The 19,242-nt window shown below is 38.3% G+C and overlaps 1 protein-coding gene across 2 annotated transcripts in view; it reads left to right on the forward strand.

The window, feature by feature from the left end:
* MIGA1 (mitoguardin 1) overlaps nt 1-19,242 on the forward strand; it is a 45,810-nt gene that overhangs the window by 8,412 nt on the left and 18,156 nt on the right. For both annotated transcript variants that reach the window (XM_072866584.1, XM_072866585.1), the window contains exon 8: nt 18,978-19,078. In XM_072866584.1, coding sequence (XP_072722685.1) covers nt 18,978-19,078 — 101 coding nt within the window. The remainder of the gene's footprint in view (nt 1-18,977; nt 19,079-19,242) is intronic.

Raw genomic sequence — 19,242 nt, forward strand, 5'->3', positions numbered from 1 at the left:
TAATCACTCAAAATTTCTTAGATAATTTACTTTCCTGTAGGCTATGACACTGAGTGCAGTGTATGAATGTTTGAAGTAGGATGTTTTTGAGAGTAACATTTTTTGGGAACTTCAGTGGGGAGAGATGAAAAACTATGTTTGGGAGAATCCTAGAGGCTCTCTTACAGGTTTATTTTTCCTCTTTTTTTTTTTTTTAATTTGAAAGAGAAGGAAAGCTGCTGTCGACAAACTTTCCTTTACTACCCCAGAATGTACATGTTAACATTTAACGCTTATTTTGTTTCACTTTTGTTCAAAGCTTTGTATTACTCTTTTAGGAAGTATGCTACTATAAACATTGATCACTTTTTTCCTTTTTGTGTGTGTGTGCGCGTGCATGTGCATATATTAAGAACAACAGGAATGGAAGGGTTCAAGAGCAACAACAATAAACAAGTCCAAGAAAATAATGAAATCCCAGTGGCCACAAGAAATAAAGATAGTACAGCATTCTTTACACTACTAAGAATAAGAATAATATCCTACTCAAAAAAAAAAAAAAAAGACAGTTCTGAACAGAAACAGAAATAGAAATGAAGGTGCGTCTGCTCTGTGTTTGAAGTGAATCAGGAATGTGTATACATCTTTGAGACTGATAGGTACGTATATCATTTGTGGCAGAAGAGGCAGCTTCTGCTAAATCAGGATCAGTAGTCCTGGATGATTTATACCCAAAACTTCTTAAAGAAGCTAGATAAAGAAAGCACCCTAATCCATATTTTACTATTCACTAATCTTGGAAAGTGAAAAGTGTTCCAAATGATTGGGAACTCGCCAATTCAGTTTCAAATCTTAAAAACCAAACAAAGAAACAGCCCCAAAACTCCAACACCCAAATTAAGCGTCATGCCTGGGAAGTAATAGAGTCGCTAATTTGCAGTTCTGTTACCACAGACAACATAATGAAAGGTGTAATTAGTGCCAATTGATACGGTTTCATGGTAGCTAGTTTTTCTTGGCCTGTAGGTTTTTGAGAGATCTGCAGTTTGGGGGATAATAATTAGCTTGCTGACATGAACATTTGTTTATACTTCTGTCCACTGTTAAGGGAAGGGTTTGCTTTCTAGGGAAGATGTTTGGTCAAACGCTGTAATTTTATCAATTAAGTAGATGATGATAAAATCATTTGTAGAGCTGGAAGTTGATAAAAAATTATCATTTAGGGCATTAAAAGCATTGAATTAATGAAAAGGGAAGGTTAGTAATACTGATCTGAATTATCTGTTTAAATGGTTACAGTCTAACAAATTACATTTGAATCCAGGCAAGTATGGGTTGTACATATAGATGGGAGATTTTAAAAGAAAAATAATAAAGAAACACTCTTGGCATGCATTAGGAAAATTATGCATCACAGTCAGTGTAAGTTCTCAGCACAGTGCTGTAGGAAAAAGACCATTGCTAATCTCTGGCTATGTGGAAAGGACAGCATCAGCGTAGAGGCAGAGATATGATCTTGGCTTTGTATGGTTTTAGAATACTGTGTCCAGTTCTGTTGTTCATATTTCAGAAGATATGGAAATACTAGACAGCTCAAAACAAGCCATAAAAATGATCCAGTTTTGGAAAAACAAGCTAATATGTGGCTTAAGTTGCGTTTGTCCAGCTCCCTAACGAAGAAAATACTGAGAGGTGACTTACTTGTTCTGAATAGCTACTTACACATGGAAAAGGTATGTGGTGCTGGGGGGTTTGTAGACCTTGTTGTCAAAGTCATAACCAGATCCAGTTTCTGGTTGTTCGAGTGAAACAAGTTAAGTTCTGAAGTAAGTTGCCTCTGAAGCATGTTGAGGGTATTTCAGTGTTTTAGACAAAGAATTTTTTTTTTTTTAATGCTGTTTTGAGGGATGTTTTTATTCCTCTTTGAGAGGAAGGGATGGACTTGGGGGTAAATGGTCATTGTGGTCTTTCTGGCATTTAAGTGTTTCCCCTTCCTACTGCTATTTTTATTTATTTCACGGGCCTTGGAGTGAACAAGAAAAAGCCTTTATTGTCCTTAATAGGTTCATAACACTTGCAGCTTGTCATTAGAATGCTTATAACCAGATCTTATGCTTCAGGGTTTCAACTGTTGACCCACAATGGTAATCAGAAAATGTTTTGCTTTGTTTTTTCTCTGATACACATCATGGTTAGATACAGTTTGTGGATTTTTTTCTTCCATTTTCTCCATCTGAAGCACTTGTGATTAGCCACAGCTGGAGACAGAGCTCTGACAGTTGGACAAATGTTATCAAAAGACTTGCTACATAAGTATCTGACTAGCACTTTTATTCAGAAACCCTGGGTTATAATGAGCTCCAAATTTGGTCAGGAAGGAAACTTACAAAGGTAAAAACTTCCATAAATTTCTGGTTTTCAGCTTTCTCTGTAAAATCTTCTGTCAAATTTCTGGGGCTTGTGAAACCACTTGCTCCCCTACTTGTCTACTAGTCACAGGTGTTGCTCCTTCCCAAAACCTTTAAATGTTGTTCTTCCCAGGTCATCATTTGTCTCTACCTAATCAAATTAAGATCTTAGTGCTGCCATTGATCAATCATACCACAGACTTGCTTTTCATTTTGTCATCCCACTTACTAGTTGAAGTTGGTTGGCATGATAAACAATTTTCCAACCAGCTTTGAGAAACAGTCTTCTGCAGGAGACTATGGTAACATGCTACATGGGAGAGTCAGGAATGAGTTACCGGCAACCCTGCTGGAATACAATAGCTTGTCACTACAACTACTGTCTTTCATGATGTGGCCTGAAGTGCTTCTCTTCTGTCTGCTATGACAGGTAAAAGGTGACTTGTCAGAGCAGGCAATCATCACTTGAAGTGGTTGCATGCTGTAGTCTAATTGCCTTTTGTTTGATTCTTGTTGTGTAAATTAGCGTCTCCAAATGCTTTTTTTTTTCCTAGTTATATGTAAATTATGTATTTTCTCTTACAGATATTTCTAAATATTCAACTTTTAGCAGTGCAGAAGATACAGGTATAAATACATACCTTTTCTCCCTGTGGGTAGAATTTTATTAATAGTAATAATAATAATAAAAATAATTGCAAATAATAATTTTCAACTGTAAGCTATTGTTGAGTTATAAACAATGAATACAGTCCTGGAAAAGACTTGCATTTTAAATAGAAGAAATAATGGAACACAATTATGTTCATTGTTGTTGCATTCTTCACTGGACTTTCAGAATTATATAAACCAGCAAGCTAAAATAGGATTTCTATAGCAGAAACATTTCTGGACATGAAATTAAAACAAATATGTAGGGCTAAACTGCTGTTGTTTTTATGCTGATCCTCTTAGGACTGTGAAACAACACGGGAAGCCTAGAAACAGGCTTTCCTGAGGCAGGCGTAAGCTGCACTGAATCAGGAAGGAGGCAATTGGCAGAAAACTGTGAAACAAAATATTCCTCTTGTTATTTCTGAGTGGTGAATGTGAGGGGGTAGAGGTTTAAAAGCTTCCAATACTTTCTGTAGTCTGTCCTTGAAGAAAGTTCTCATTTTTTCTTTTTTTTTTTTTTTTTTTTTTTTTTTTTAGATCCTTTCTAGCAGACTGAAATGTTAGTCGAGCTAACTTGGGAGGAATGCAAAGAGTTAGGAGAGAAACAATAGCTTTACTTACAAGCAGAATTGCAGGTCAGAGGGGAAAATTCTCAAATTGTAGGGCTCCTTGTCAGTACTGAATTCCTAATACTTCATATTATTATTTTGATTTCTACTGTAAAAAGGAAAGTTGGCACTCAAACTAATGGTGATTTGTGTACACTGGCCCCTAAACTTTTTAATAATAATAATATTAAAACCTATGCATTGATTACATTTTTATTTTAAAAATATTTACTTTTTATTTCATATTAATTATACAGTTTAAAACAAATTAATTGTTTGAGCTACTGCACCAGGAGATCTCTCACAAAGGTCTGTGCTGTTGGATGGTTTTGTTAGAAAGTTTGTCTGTTTCTTTTTTTAATTTTCTTCTCACACTCAAAGATATGCCTGGCATTTTGGAGGGAATGAGCACAGCCTTTAACCTAGTGACAAAACTCTTTGGAGAACATATTTACATATTAGAAACCTTTTCTCTAGCTGCTCTTAAAACAAACAAAAAAATCTTCGTATAATCAATGAAGCTGTTGAAAGCTCATTTTTATGTATTTTATTAACACAGACTTCTACAATGTTTTACTGTCCATGGATGAATACCTAGGGCCTGTATTTTCCTTCCTATGTTAATGGAAGTGTTAATGGAAAAAATTAGTTTGAGAGTATTTTTTATTTGGTTATACACAAGAAATGTTTCTAATTCTCAGGCTCTGATGAAGACATGAGCAATTTGTAATAATTCACTTAGGTGTGCTCTAGTGGTACATACTATAAAATAATTTCAAAGTAGCATAACTTTTTATGATAGCTTAAACTTTTGCTTGCTTTGTGTTCCCTGAAGATAAATTTACATTAAATGATCTCTTCATTTCTTGGAGAAGGACAGAACCTTTTTCTAGTGGCTGAAACAGAATTGAAATTGAAACAAAAGAAAACAACAGCTTTTTCTTTTTTAAGTGTGGAAATATATTCATCCCAAGAAATGCTCTTATAAAGGAAAGCAAACAATATTACTAAGTCTGAGGAAAAGCCCAGAAAAGTTATTCCAATCCTAATTTAAGAAAATTAACGCATATTTTGAACAGAATTTAGCTATTACAGTTTGTGGAAGTTCAGTAACTGCTGAAGCTTACTGCGTTTTACTGTGAGGTCTCTTTGCATTGCAACTTATTGCTGCAACTCCTTGTTTCTGACTCACAATAGATACTCAAAAGGCAGATGTTTGAATTGGATAGTATGTCTTCTGCTATCAATAATATTTAAGACTTTCCTTTAAAGACATATTTGTCCAATATTAATAACGCTTTCTTTATAAATCGCCTTCAGCAAAATTCTTTACCAGAAAGCACCTAAGCACAGAATGTTGAATAGTAGAGTAAGATTGGTAGTTAAAAGTTCAGCTTAAAACTGTAAACAAAAATATTTCTGCAAATGTTGTGTCTATGAAAAGATTATAATGCTTGGCTTTCTCAGTGGTACTCTGAATTTTGGCAATACTATGCTAAAAGTGCAAAATAGCTTTGCATGGACCTGCAGTGAAGTTACTGGTACTGAAAAAGATTAGTATTTGATAACCTGGAGTGTATGTTTGCATTTATCTTAAAAGCTGAAGCTTAGATGCCATTTCATTGCATAGTAAAACAGATTAGCTGAAGTCTTTTCAGCAGTGGCTCAAGACAATCTATTTTACTGTACACTGAACTAGTGTTGGAGAACTCAAGGTCACTCACTGTATGTTAGCTGGGGGGTGATACGGATAGAAATTTCTGAAAACACTTCCAATAAGATCAGAAAGAGCGTCTGTTTCTGGTTTTTGAGGACCCTTGTTACCATTTGCCCAACAGCTTTGCTCTTAGATCCAGCCATGCAGGCTATTTATACACCTTCTTGCTTTTCCTTAAATGGCATCTCTGAAACCTGTCTTCTTTCTGTCCACACCAAAGCTCTTGTTTAAGCCCTTGTTTCTCTCACTTCTTGACTCCTGCCGTGTTCTCATGTCTTGCCTTGTCCATTTAAAACTTGCTTCTCTCACATGGACTTAACTCTTGTTTATAAAAATGACCTCTGCTCATTTTTCTGACCAGATTATTTCTTTCCCTTAAGCTGTCTCTCTCCCTCAGGAGCTTCTCTTCAAATGAAATACAAACTATTCCTCCTTTTAGCTCTAATGGCTGCTTATAATTGAGCGACAATCCACCTACCTGATTTAATTTCCCCAATGTCATTCAGTTAGCTGTTCCTGTGCTTCCGTGCTCAGCCCTCCTAATACGAAATCCGTCTGCTATTTCTCAACTGTTTCTGCTCATTCCCTACAACATGTGAGCAGCTGCAATCGTCTCTTTCCCCAGATCTCTTTTTAGCGTGAGCTTCCTGGTTCCACATAGTTACCTGGGAAAACTCTGATTACTTTATTCCTCTTTTTCCTTTCTTCTCTGCCCATCAATTTTAAATCCCTGATAAAAAGGGGGAAATACAGTGAAGCTGTTCCAGTTCCTTACATAAACTGCTGTGCAAATGTTCCTTGCTTATGCAGTTAGCGCCCCACAATACTACTCAAGTAGGACTAGTTAATGCATGCTGTATTATCCGTGTGTCTATCACTTACCCCACAACAGCGAACACACGTGACTAACACTACTTTAAAGGCATATTTTTGGAGCATTCCTCTTGCATCTTTTTTTGTTGGCCGTTCTAGCGCTTAGTTGTAATCAATAGCTTCTCCATTTTTTTTTAAACCTTTTAAAAAAAGTACACATATTTACCTTCCTTTTGTGTAAAGAAAAGTGATCATTTTCCCCACACATCAGGGCTTGATTTAATAACCACTTGCCTTCATTCTGAACACTTTTGAAAAGTGGTGTATGGGATAAGTGGAAACAGCCTTCCAAAGGCAGGAACTTGCTTCCCCCCCCAGCATGTTCTTGTGGTATATTCTTAACAAGTTATAGTTTACAAATTCTTTTTCTTGCTGAAAAGGATGTATATACACTTAACTTCTATGTGTTTATATACATTGTGAGTATAAATGTTCCAGAGGCAGGAAAAACCATACCAGACAGATGGCAAGTAGTGAGGGTGGGATAAGTGTTTATTTTTCTGGCTGGAGTATCGCAGTGTGAGGTTATATAAACTGATGATCAAGAACATGTTTTGGCCCATAGGGCTAATTCCTGTTTTAGAACTTCTACTAAAACAATTTATTCTCGCATTAAAGTCTATTTTTGAGAGGCTTGTCTGAAACATTCTTGGGCAAAATGAAGGAAGGAGAGCCAGAATGGGGTGGGGGAGATACAGACAGTGATAGTTCAGAGTTTGAAGACTTCAAATGTAATCAGGTCTCTTAGCTTGGTAGCTTAACCTTGAAAGTGCAGAAACAACATTTTGAGCTTTTCTGGTTGCTTTTGAGCACGATATCAAAATGGAATATTGACAGAATTGTATAAAATCAGCAAATGTAGCTCTCTGCACTATAGTTCCTTTATTAATTCAATAGTTCAGTTAGGACTAAAATAGATAAACTTCTGTCTGCAACTTATTTTCAAGGGCTTAAAATGAAAATATTGTGTCTGTGTGCACATGTGCAAAAGCTAACAACTTTTCTTAACTGATGTGTCTGCTATGTTTAAATCTTGCTGCTGTTTAAGTCAAAGGCTCTGACCCATCAGCTTGGCATAAATGGTTATAGCATATGCACATAGCCCAGTCTTCAACAATCACTGTTTACTGGGCTTGTTATTTAGCACTAGCCATACCCCATCGCTGCAGCATTACACATTTATTTACCAGGCATATAGTTTATGGGGTTTTTAAATTGTTTACCCTATAGCTGGGAGGATCAAGTAGCTTGTGTAAACATTTCATTCCTAAAGTCCTTTTTATATCTTAGAATTTTCTTTAACTTTTGTTTTGGCTTGAAATGTTTCAAAGTTGAACCTATATGTGGGAGTTAATCTATTTTTGTGGAAAGTTATAGCAAAAGGTTCTGTGAACAATAAAAACAGAGGGAGTAAAATTTATTATTTATGCATCATTTTTCTCTCATGTTTGTATTTATGCAGTAAATTACTAAAACCATTACCAAAAATTAATTGGGTTTGAGATGTGTTTTATTTCCCTTTTGATGGCTCAAGCTAAACTTTTTTTTTTTTAATAAATTACTATCAGTTCTCTAATTCTTTGTGGGATATCTGGTCTATGCACTATGTCCCACCTTACCTAATAATCCTGTTTGTAGCAAAGTGCTGTAGTGTAGCTAATTCAAGAGCACATGTCGATCACACCAGGCTTTATTCTCTCTACTGCTATTTAAAGCTGCCCTTGTTCTACATGCAGATATGCTGCAAGTATTTAAAGGTAAACATATACATATTTCTGGATAGCCTAAATTATGTACATTTTTTATTATTCAAGCTTTGCTTTATTTTAATTTACCACAGATAACTAATATATTGACTAGATAGCAGCTTTAACTACATCTGTTTGAGTAGCTGCTAATCAGTGTAAAGATATCTTCCAGGGTCAGGTTGCACTAATCATTACTTACATTATAATTCAAGTATTAATATGTTGTTACTAATGCATTTACCAACCTTATAGTGTAATTAATTTGTTTTTTAATTTAAGTTTGGTAACTGGTGTTATTTAGTAAACTAAAGGTCCAGAGGAAGAACTCTTCAGTCAGTACAACTTTTTAAGGATTCTTATCTCATTCTTTCCTACTCTTGGGGGCAAGTGGAATGCAGGCAGGCCCTAATCAGTAGGGCACTTAAGATATTCTTTAAGTCGTATTGTTTAAAGTTAAGCATGTGTCTTGCTAATTTAGGTTCTTAAACTGTATGCTGTGTGCAGCTGGGTTTGCAGAAGCCAGTTGCATTCCCAAGCAGTTTCACTGGAGTCTGCAGAATTCTGTAAGACAGTTCTGCCCTGAAATTCAAGTGAAGGCTAGGATTATTATGCTGTCCCTGCAGAATTTGCCTGTGTCAAATACGCTAGAGTCTCCGTTCTGAATACAGGATCCAAATGTTAGTGCAAATCAAATATATATATTTGCATCTTTTTATGTTTATTTCACTGAGGATCACCAGTTATATAGTTGGTTCTGTCTTTCTTTCTTTCTATTAATTCCAGGGATAGACAGGTATCAATCTCCCCCCCCCCCCCCCCCGATATTGTCTTCATACATGTAAGTGGAATTACCAACTGGCAAACAGTATATTTTTCTTTTAATGGAAAAACAAATGAATACTTGGGTTCCTTTTGTCAGTCTGTCTCACTTGCTCTGAAATGTCAACATCCCTGGAGCATAATATACTGGCTAAAGAAAAACCTTTCCAGCAATCTTGTGTTTAAAATCTTCCTTTGAAGAGAACATGTTGAGTGGTCCTATACCCTTGTGCTGTGTCCAGAAAAATAGTGTATATGCTAGCATACTAAATTGTTTACTCATTCCTTTTTTTATATAACGAATTAGGAAACTTTATAAAGCAACAAGTTTCAGGAGCTGAGCAACAGTTGCTGGTTATTCTTGTCCTTTTTCATCACTGCATGTGCTGCTATCTGCTCTTCTATGAAGAGATGCATGGTGGGAAAGCCAAGAAGGTGGCAGTGAACTGCCTTGGAAAGAAGCAAGGGATGCTGCTATTAATGCTCTTGTGTAAACATTTTGCTTTAAGTACCCACTGATTTCAATAGATTTACACAGGTGTAGTAGAACTGAGGCCAAAGGGATAAGTTCACTTACTTTTGAGACTCCTCTCTCAAGTCTGGTGAGAAGACTTTTCTACCTAACCTGCTTATGGAGGCTTCTGGTGTAGGAAAGGTATTAAAGGAGCTAATTCTAGATGTGTAAGCCTCAAAGTTAACCTTGTACTTCCTTCTCCTGTAAATATGACATTGCATTTTGAATCTGCTCTGCATCACAATGAGTTAATGTACTATCACACTGAATGTGGTTGAACAGACCATTCCATTGTCACTAGAAAGTGTCTGTGCAAAAATAGCGGTAGGTTGCGCTTGTTTTTAGGATATGAAGAACTAAGAAAAGGCAGTGACGTTCAAATCTGATGACTAAGGTATCTGGCAGTCTTCACAGTGCTGTGCTATAAATCCCCAGTGGACAGCCTACGTTTTAAAATAAGCAGCACTGGAATTCAAACTAGACTTTGCTGTGGACAAAACAGATGTGATGCTTTCTGAACTACAGGAGAATGGAGTACCCCTATGAAGAGGAAACAGTGACAACTTTGTGTTGCACATCAGTTGAAATAAACTCTGTCCAGAATAGACAGATGAGCAAACCCGATTGCCAGATCTTCTCTCGGAAATCAAATACAAGTACAGAAACTGTTATCTAAACTATGAGACTCGAAAAATGGAGAGTGGTGAGAAATCAAATTCTTCTGTAAAGGATAGGGATGTAAACCTTAAAATCAGGGAAGATCCACTGATTTCTAGCTTCAGTGTAAAGAAAAGAAATTGCAGAAAATTGTAACCCTGTGGAAATGTAGAACCTTATAATGTGCAGTTACAAATAAGGTTACATTTTCAAATAAACAAAAAGCTGTATGATAGGGAGAGACCTAACAGTGACACATAGTTTACACAGGATATAAATCTCAAATCTGTTTCAGGATCATATGTCTATGTCAAGCAGAGAGTCAGAGCAGTAAACCAGAGAAGTGAACATATGCATACATTTATTTTGTGTTTACTAAGCTGATTTCTCAGCTGTCAGCACATATGATGTGTTAGTTCAGGTTATAAAATACACATTAGATGCTGCTTTATTTTCTTAAAATTCAGATTTCAGCAGTCTAGCACCACGTGTGTTTACTTTGCCTCTTCCTTGAGATTTGAATTGTAGAGTTCCTCATGGTGAGGTCTTTCTATTTTGAGATTTTGGTTTTATGATAAAGCATGCCACAGTGATTCAGGGACAGCTTTCACAGGTCACATTGTCTATAACAAAATGATATTTCTAGCCTTTTGATAATTTCTTTGCTTAAAAAAAATTGCAACTATCAGAAAATATTCCAATTCAGTTATCAAATGTATGGAAGAGTTGTTTAGCAGACAGCTTAAATCTTGAAAGAATCATTTAATTTATCTCCATTCCAAAATATCAGAGCTACATAACATATCCTAATATTCTTGAGTTATTTAATGATGAACTATTCTGTAAGCAGCTGGGAGAAGCCTCACGATCGCTAGCCCTTGTTCTTGTGGGGGACTTCAACCTGCTGGATGTCTGCTGGAAATACAATACAGCAGAGAGGAAACAGTCTAGGAGGTTCCTAGAGCATGTGGCAGATAACTTCCTGACACAGCTGGTGAGTGAGCCAACTAGGGAAGGTGCTCCGCTGGACCTCTCGTTCATGAACAGAGAAGGACTTGTGAGCCATGTGATGGTTGGAGGCCGTCTTGGGCAGAGTGATCACAAAATTATAGAGTTTTTGATATGTGGAGAAGCGGCGAGGAGGGTCAACAAAACTGCCACCTTAAACTTCTGGAGGGCAGACTTCAGCCTGTTTAGGAGACCGGTTGACAGAGTCCCCTGGGAGGCAGCCCTAATGGGCACAGGAGTCCAGGAAGGCTGGACATTCTTTAAGGAGGAAGTCCTAAAGGCACAAGAGCGGGCTGTCCCCGGGTGCCGAAAGACGAGCCGGCGGGGAAGAAGACCGGCCTGGCTGAATAGAGAGCTCTGGCTCAAACTCAGGAAAAAGAGGAGAATCTATGACCTCTGGAAGAAGGGGCAGGCAACTCAGGAGGACTACAAAGGTGTAGCAAGGCTGTGGAGGGGGAAAATTAGAAGGGCCAAAGCTGAGCTAGAGCTCAATCTGGCTGCTGCTGTAAAAGACAACAAAAAATAATTCTTCAAATACATTAGCAGCAAAAGGAGAGCTAAGGAGAATCTCCAGCCCCTAGTAGACGGGGGAGGGAACACAGTGACCAAGGATGAGGAAAAGGCTGAGGTACTTAATGCCTTCTTTTCCTCAGTCTTTAATAGCAGGGCCAATTATTCTCTGGGTACCCAGCTCCCTGAGTTGGAAGGTAGGGACAGGGACCAGAATGAAGCCCCCATAATCCCAGGGGAAATGGTTAGTGACCTGCTGCACCACTTAGACACTCACAAGTCTATGGGGCCTGATGAGATCCACCCGAGAGTGCTGAAGGAACTAGCAGATGTGCTCACCAAGCCCCTTTCCATCATTTACCAGCAGTCCTAGCTAACTGGGGAGGTCCCAGTTGACTGGAGATTAGCAAATGTGATGCCCCTCTTCAAGAAGGGCTGGAAGGAGGACCCGGGGAACTACAGGCCTGTCAGCCTGACCTCGGTACCGGGGAAGCTGATGGAGCAGATCATCTTGAGTGCCATCACACGGCATGTAGAGAATAACCAAGGGATCAAGCCCAGCCAGCATGGGTTCAGGAAAGGCAGGTCCTGCTTGACCAACCTGATCTCCTTCTACAACAAGGTGACCCACCTAGTAGATGAGGGAAAGGCTGTAGATGTTGTCTATCTAGACTTCAGTAAAGCCTTTGACAGGGTTTCCCACAGCATTCTCCTGGAGAAACTGCCTGCTCATGGCTTGGACAGGTGTACTCTTCGCTGGGTAAAGAACTGGCTGGATGGCCGGGCCCAAAGAGTGATGGTGAATGGAGTTTACTCCAGTTGGCGGCCAGTCACAAGCGGTGTTCCCCAGGGCTCTGTGTTGGGGCCAGTCCTTATTGAGGGGGCCAGTTGGGGCACCTTCAATAAGTTTGCAGATGACACCAAGTTATGCAGGAGTGTTGATCTGCTTGAGGGTAGGAAGGCTCTACAGAGGGACCTGGACAGGCTGGATTGATGGGCTGCAGCCAGTTGTATGGGGTTCAACAAGGCTCAGTGCAAGGTCCTGCACTTGGGCCACAACAACCCCATGCAACGCTACAGGCTTGGGGAAGAGTGGCTGGAAAGCTGCCCAGCAGAAAAGGACATGGGCGTGTTGGTTGACAGCCGCCTGAATATGAGCCAGCAGAGTGCCCAGGTGGCCAAGAAAGCCAATGGCATCCTGGCTTGTATCAAAAATAGTGTGGCCAGCAGGACTAGGGAAGTGATCATGCCCCTGTACTTGGCACTGGTGAGGCCGCACCTCGAATACTGTGTTCACTTTTGGGCCCCTCACTACAAGAGAGACATTGAGGCACTGGAGTGTGTCCAGAGAAGGGCAACGAAGCTGGTGAAGGGTGTAGAGCACAAGTCTGATGAGGAGCGGCTGAGAGAACTGGGGTTGTTTAGCCTGGAGAAAAGGAGGCTGAGGGGAGACCTTCTTGCTCTCTACAACTACCTGAAAGGAGGTTGTAGCAAGGTGGGGGTCGGTCTCTTCTCCCAGGTAACAAGTGATAGGATGAGAGGAAATGGCCTCAAGTTGCGCCAGGGGAGGTTTAGACTGGATATTAGGAAATTTTACTTCACTGAAAGGGTTATCAAGCATTGGAACAGGCTGCCCAGGGAAGTGGTTGAGTCGCCATCCCTGGAGGTATTTAAAAGACGTTTGGATGAGGTGCTTAGGGCCATGGGATAGTGGTGGTCTTGGTAGTGTTCAGTTTACAGTTGGATTCGATGATCTTAAAGGTCTTTTCCAACCTATACGACTCTGTGATTCTGTACCTTTGTCTATGGATTACAGGAAATAAATTATACTTAAATTCCTTTCTTAGGTGTATTTGATTTTTATTTGGTGAGACTAAAATAATTACTTATGCACAAGTATTTTGTGCTGTCTTTACCTTTGCTAGATGAGAGCATTCAAGGTGCTTGATTTTACTGCTTTAGAATATGAGAGCAGTAGCCATGTTGTTTCATTTTCTACATCACTAAACATGTGGTGCTTAGCAGATAATAAACTTTATGGACAAAGTCAGTATCTTGAAGGTCTTGAATAACCAAATTATTATAAACATCCCAGAAACTGCTATTATTTCTTTCCAAAGTATGTGAAAAATATCTTGAAGATTAAAAGGTTATTTTAGGCAAGTTGCATCTTTTTCCAGATGACAAATATTGCAAATCAGTACATCTCAGTTTTCAGGTGGATTTTATTGCTTATACTTTATTGCAATCAGCTGGACTCCTTTTGTCTTAAGAATAACATCAAAGTAATAAATACAGAACACAGTCTGAAGGAAGAACATCTTGTGTTTTGCATAATGATAATTAGGTGAGCATCCAGTGTCTTGGACAATGGGCCTTTTTATACCTGTGTGAGAGTATTGTAGTGGAAGGCTTTTATGTGGACTGTGAGGATTATAGCTGTACTTGGAAACAATTATGAAAGCTCTGTTGAGTCAACTTTTACTGAGGACGTAAGATTTGGCCTTCTGTTTGCACAAAACCAGAAGATTATTTTTCTGCATGAAAACCACTAAGGTATTTGTTAAGGATGTAATTTGAAGGCTCAGCAGTTAGCTGAGCCAAAGCTTACCTTGAAAAAGGTCTGTAAGTACTAGGAGGCAGGTGAAATTGCAAATACTAAGTACTTGGTGCTGTCCCATACTCCGTTTTCCCCAGTTGTTCCTTTCCATTAGACCACTGCTTTGGTTGCTGAGTTCCTAGCCAAATACTGGTGAGCAGAAGCTGTGTGTTCACAACAGGGGCCTACTGGAGGTGTGAGCACATGCTGACAGCCAGGCTGGATGATCATACAGCACTGGATTGTCTTTTTGTGGGTTTGGTGGGGGTGGGAGGAGTGTTGTTTTGTTTTTTTTAAAGGAATCTGTCACTTCAGTTTGCATCAGAGTGGTCCCAACAAAGAACCATGAGATGTTTAACTCGTGATACATGCTGACATACTGGTAGAGTACAAGATTTGGTTAGATATTTGTAAAAGACCCTGACCTGAAATATATTTTTATGCTGAAGTCAATAACAGCTTTGTTTATATACAGTGAGGTGAGATGCCTCCAGCTATAGGCACTTTCTTGAACCCAGATATTTGTGTTACTGGAGAATGTAGACACATAATTTAACAATAACTGTTAAATCCAGAATGGTCTGTGTAGGCACCCTGCTCTGTTCTTGGCTTGCCTTTTTTAACCTGTTGCTATATGAAGCAGTCATCAGAAGGTGCCATCTGAAGGTTGGGATTGTTTTCTTGTTATAAATACGACATAAAATAAAATTCACCGCTTTCTAGGTGCGTCCTGTAAGACTTCATGTAATACGTTAGTAGCTACTTGGTAGGACTGATTATTTTTTAATGAATATTCAGTCAACACTTGCAGAGTTAGGACTATTTATAAACATAAATAAAGCTGCTTTTGGACACTTCAGCAACAGTGCTGACAAACACACTATGCCGCTTGTGACTAGCTAGAAGACTGTGACACATTCTCTTGAAACTGAATTATGTAGTAATTCATGCTTCTGTGCTCTCTGAACTTGATTATTGTAATTCCTTTGTCTAGGCACGAAGCCACACATCTAAGGGGCCTGACTAGCACACAACACAGTGGCTGACTGCGTGGTAGCCTGGCAGAATACTGGGACCCTGCTGCTCTTGGGGTACCCTGACTTTTCATAAGTGAATTCCTTTGCAGGGTTTTCTCCTCTTCGGAGTCTATCAGCTCTCTCCTTTCTCATCCTGCTTTCCTGCTCGTGATGTATAACTGCACTGATGTTCCACTGAAGGGGGAGGGCTGGGGAGAACAGGGAACCATGGCTTCAATGGTGGCACTGAGAACTAAATTCCTTAACTCCCAGCGAGTTCTTTGCCAGTGGGTAACTGCTTTCCTTTTTTAACTGCTGCACGTAAGCGCCAAGCTCACTTGCGAACTCATGCCATGTTTCACTCAGTGTTGGAGGGGAGATAACATATAAACAGTTTTCAGGATTTTAAAACATTATGTGGAGGCGAATACTTCCCAACTGAATGCTAAAAAGTTAATTTGTGTGCAGTTCCATCTCTAAGGTCAGATTTTGCTCTGAGAGGGTTTAGAGGGTTAGTTTTGTGGTCTGTGTTACCACATGAACCTACCAGAGCAAAGACAAATAAATATTCTAGATTAGTACTCTGTGAATAGATGTGGAAGTAGCTTTGTTCTGGTTGGGTTTTTTTAGCCTGCTTGGTTTCAAATAGATAGTTGTTTGCAAAATCTTATAAATCTAGGATTAATTTCACAAGCTTTAGCAATACTCCATATTCTTAGCATGTTTTAATACTCTTAATCTAACTTTAGAACCACGTATGCATCTTAAGGCACTACAACCAAGAGTCTTTATGGCAATTACTGTTGTCAGTATCATGTCTGAAACTCTTCTTCGTCCTCTTTACAAATATAAATGAACCCAAAATAACTCCCTGGCTTCTCAAATAAGTAAAGTATCTTTGAAGCTCACATACTTGCTAGTATTCCTTTCCTGAAGGTATTAGACTACATATGAACTAGGGATGACTGTATGAGCAGTTGCAGTCGCTGGTGGGTGGGTTACTCTTGCAGCTGTTCATTCCAGGAGTCTCATTGTGCTGCTGTCTCTTTTTTTATTCATGTTCTTGTGTCTAAGAATGTTCTCCTGGTACTTGCATGGTATGTAGTCCAGCTGTAACTTAATTTTCACCCTAACGTTTTCATAATAGTGTGCTCTCTGCACAGCGTGGGTATTGATAAGCAGCTGCTTGGCTAGGGGTATTTTAGGGTATTAGGGTGGTGGTGGCCAGAAAGTCCAAAATAGCTGACAAGGCTGTTTTGTGTTCATTGAGGAGGCTGTGCTTTGTATGCACGTATCACTTGCCAAAGGTATTATTTCACTCAGCATTACCAACCTTTTTTTAATCAATTTTTTTTTGTCATAACATGCAAATTTTGTGCCTTTTTTTGTAGTAGTGAGAATTTTCTTTGAGTGGAAACTTAGATGTTCCATATTCAACTAACAAGTTAAAAACATACTGTTTAGGTGACAGTTTTAGGCCCATATTAGAAAACTTAGTATTATGACTTCTTCAGCAAATATAGATGTATTCAAAATCGTATTATCTCTAGAGCTTCATGTAATCTATAGCAGGCTGGATGCAAACTCTACTGAAGAACCTCTGATTCTGTGGTATTCTGGGCTGGAAACTTTGTGGTTCCTTCATTTACATCAATTTTTTTTTTTTTTTTTACTTGTATGCAGAATAAATTTTAGTCAAATAGCATTATTCCTGTTTATATGTAATCAATCACATAGCCCAGTGTTAAATACTTCAGTGTCAGTTTGGGGATGTGTTGTTGTCATTGACCTATAAACTCGCATATAACAGCAACACCACAGTAATTATCAGACAATATCCAAAGGCTTTGAGGCTTCAGACCATGGTATAGTTGAGACTTCCTTATGAGGGTAGTGGAGAGGTTCTTGGATTGTGAATAAGTTGATATATGAGACTACTTGACAGCTGCACTTCGTGTACATAAGAGTTGGGTCCTTACCTTAACATCTTCATTAAAGCCATCAGTAAGATCTTTATCAGTATGGCCCACGCTTTACTCTCGTAGGAGTTTGTCATTTGCATTGCTACTTATGAATATAGCTGTTTATTTCTCCTGAAGTAAGTGTTGCATGTTGCCTACAGACTGGGAGGATCAGGAAAATAATATTTCTTTGGATTGCACTTGAACCAGGTGCTAGAGGGCTTTTCTAACTGTGAGATGTAGAAACTTTTGTTTTAATTGCAAATTTATTATGGAAAGCCACTTAGCCAAAAGGAGACGTTCAGTGGAAAAATCTGCAACCAGGGTATACATCCCTGTACTACCCTATGTTTAACAGTATTATTGTAGTTTCAGCAACTGCTTATGTTAAAAAGTGATATTAGAAAAGCATTTAATGTAATCTTAGAGGGGGATTAATGCAAATTATGAGCTAGAAATAAGAAGGAAACATCATGTTACCCGTCTGCTCTTACCAGACCTCAAGCAAATGCTTTACAAACCACAGTTTGGTTTTCTGTTCCAGTTCTTCAAATTCCAGTATTTGATTGTTTCTCAACCAACTTGGATGCTTCTGTACTTTTCCTCTTGGTTTTAAGAGGCCAGAAAAAAGAACAAACTATTAAGAATGATCTGAAAAAATCAGAGACTTTTATATGAATATTGGTGAAGTTGTGATTACAAGTTGGAATTTGCCTAACTCAATCTAGTAAAATCTTTGTCCAAACTTTTAATAATTTTTTCCCTCAGTGAATAGTCTCAAAGACAGATATTTATTGTTATGTGCAATTCTTGAGCTGTCGTTCCAAGTCCGTAACTAATAAAACCATAACAACCAACGAAATAATAGTTAAGTTATGTGGATTTGTAGCATTTCAATTGATGAGTAAATCATTCCAGTATATTGGCATTTGGCCACTTTGCTATGTAATAGTGTTTTTTATGAAGTATTGCCGTAGCAACAGATCTGGATGACATTGGGTAGCTGGTTGCTGCTGACTGTTGGAAATAAAACAGACTTTTAGCAACACATGTGTAATGTCTGAAGGTAAAGTAACCCAAAATAAATGCCTGTGCTCTACTGAGAATGTAGTATGGGGCACATCAAGCCAAAGTCTGACTTACTGACTTATGAATTTAATCCTTCTGTGAAAGTGTTTCTGTACGGTGAAAACAAAACCATGTATGCTAGTAATATGTGCAACAGCTGAAATCTGAGAATAAAATAAACGAAAACTGAGAGAAACTGTATTGCAGATGATTTTAAGCATAAAATACCAGTTATTTTAAAAGTGTTAAGAATTCTAGTACTATAGGAAATGCTTCTGGATGTGTTATTTCAATGGAAAAGCTTGTTGGGGAAAGAGGATCCAGAGAAGATAAAAAAATCACTTGCTCTCCTGAAGAACCAGCAAGTGAAAAAAGGCATGAGAAGTAGAAAATGAAACAAATTCAAGTGAAGCTGAAACCTGTTTTTTAATAATGGCTTTTATTTAGAACAGTATTTCTTGGTTACTAAGACACTGACCATTTGTTATGTAACACGGCCAAGTTAAAAACTTAACAGAGGATTTAGATCCATATAGCAAAGTAATATCTTTAGATAGAGAGATCTTCAGAAGTCTATCAAAGAAAAGGCAAAACCCCTGGGGAAATACTTTTTCTGCTCTTTCTTCATTGCAGGTGATGTTTGTAAGTCCACTTTAAAGATGGAAAAGTACAGTCACCTTTATATATGTTAGCAGGTCATGGGGGAATTTACTCTCGTAGTAATACAGTGTTGTGCCTTCCCAATGAAGTACTGCATTAAAGTATACATGAAACACACTTTCAAGACTTAAATGGAATTTTCTGATAGTCTAATAATCAGGGTTTTTTTATTTTAAAGATAAAAATACAGACATTACTGTAAAGGATAATACGGATGACTTCTGCCTTCGAGATACATTAAGCATTGCATCAACGGACTCCTTTGTTTCCACAGCTGAGGTAAGACTCTTAAAGATTGCTTCTTTAAAGATTCATTGATTTATTTGAACAGTGAACAGAAGAATCTTAAGTTTTTGCTAATTATTGTAAGCAAAGTGTATTTCTCTTATGGGGAATAAAAAGAAGCTTTCCTTGCTTAGTTGTAACTAGCTTCCTAGCAGTTC

Source organism: Ciconia boyciana, chromosome 7 (assembly GCF_034638445.1).
Source record: "Ciconia boyciana chromosome 7, ASM3463844v1, whole genome shotgun sequence".
Lineage (NCBI taxonomy): Eukaryota > Metazoa > Chordata > Aves > Ciconiiformes > Ciconiidae > Ciconia > Ciconia boyciana.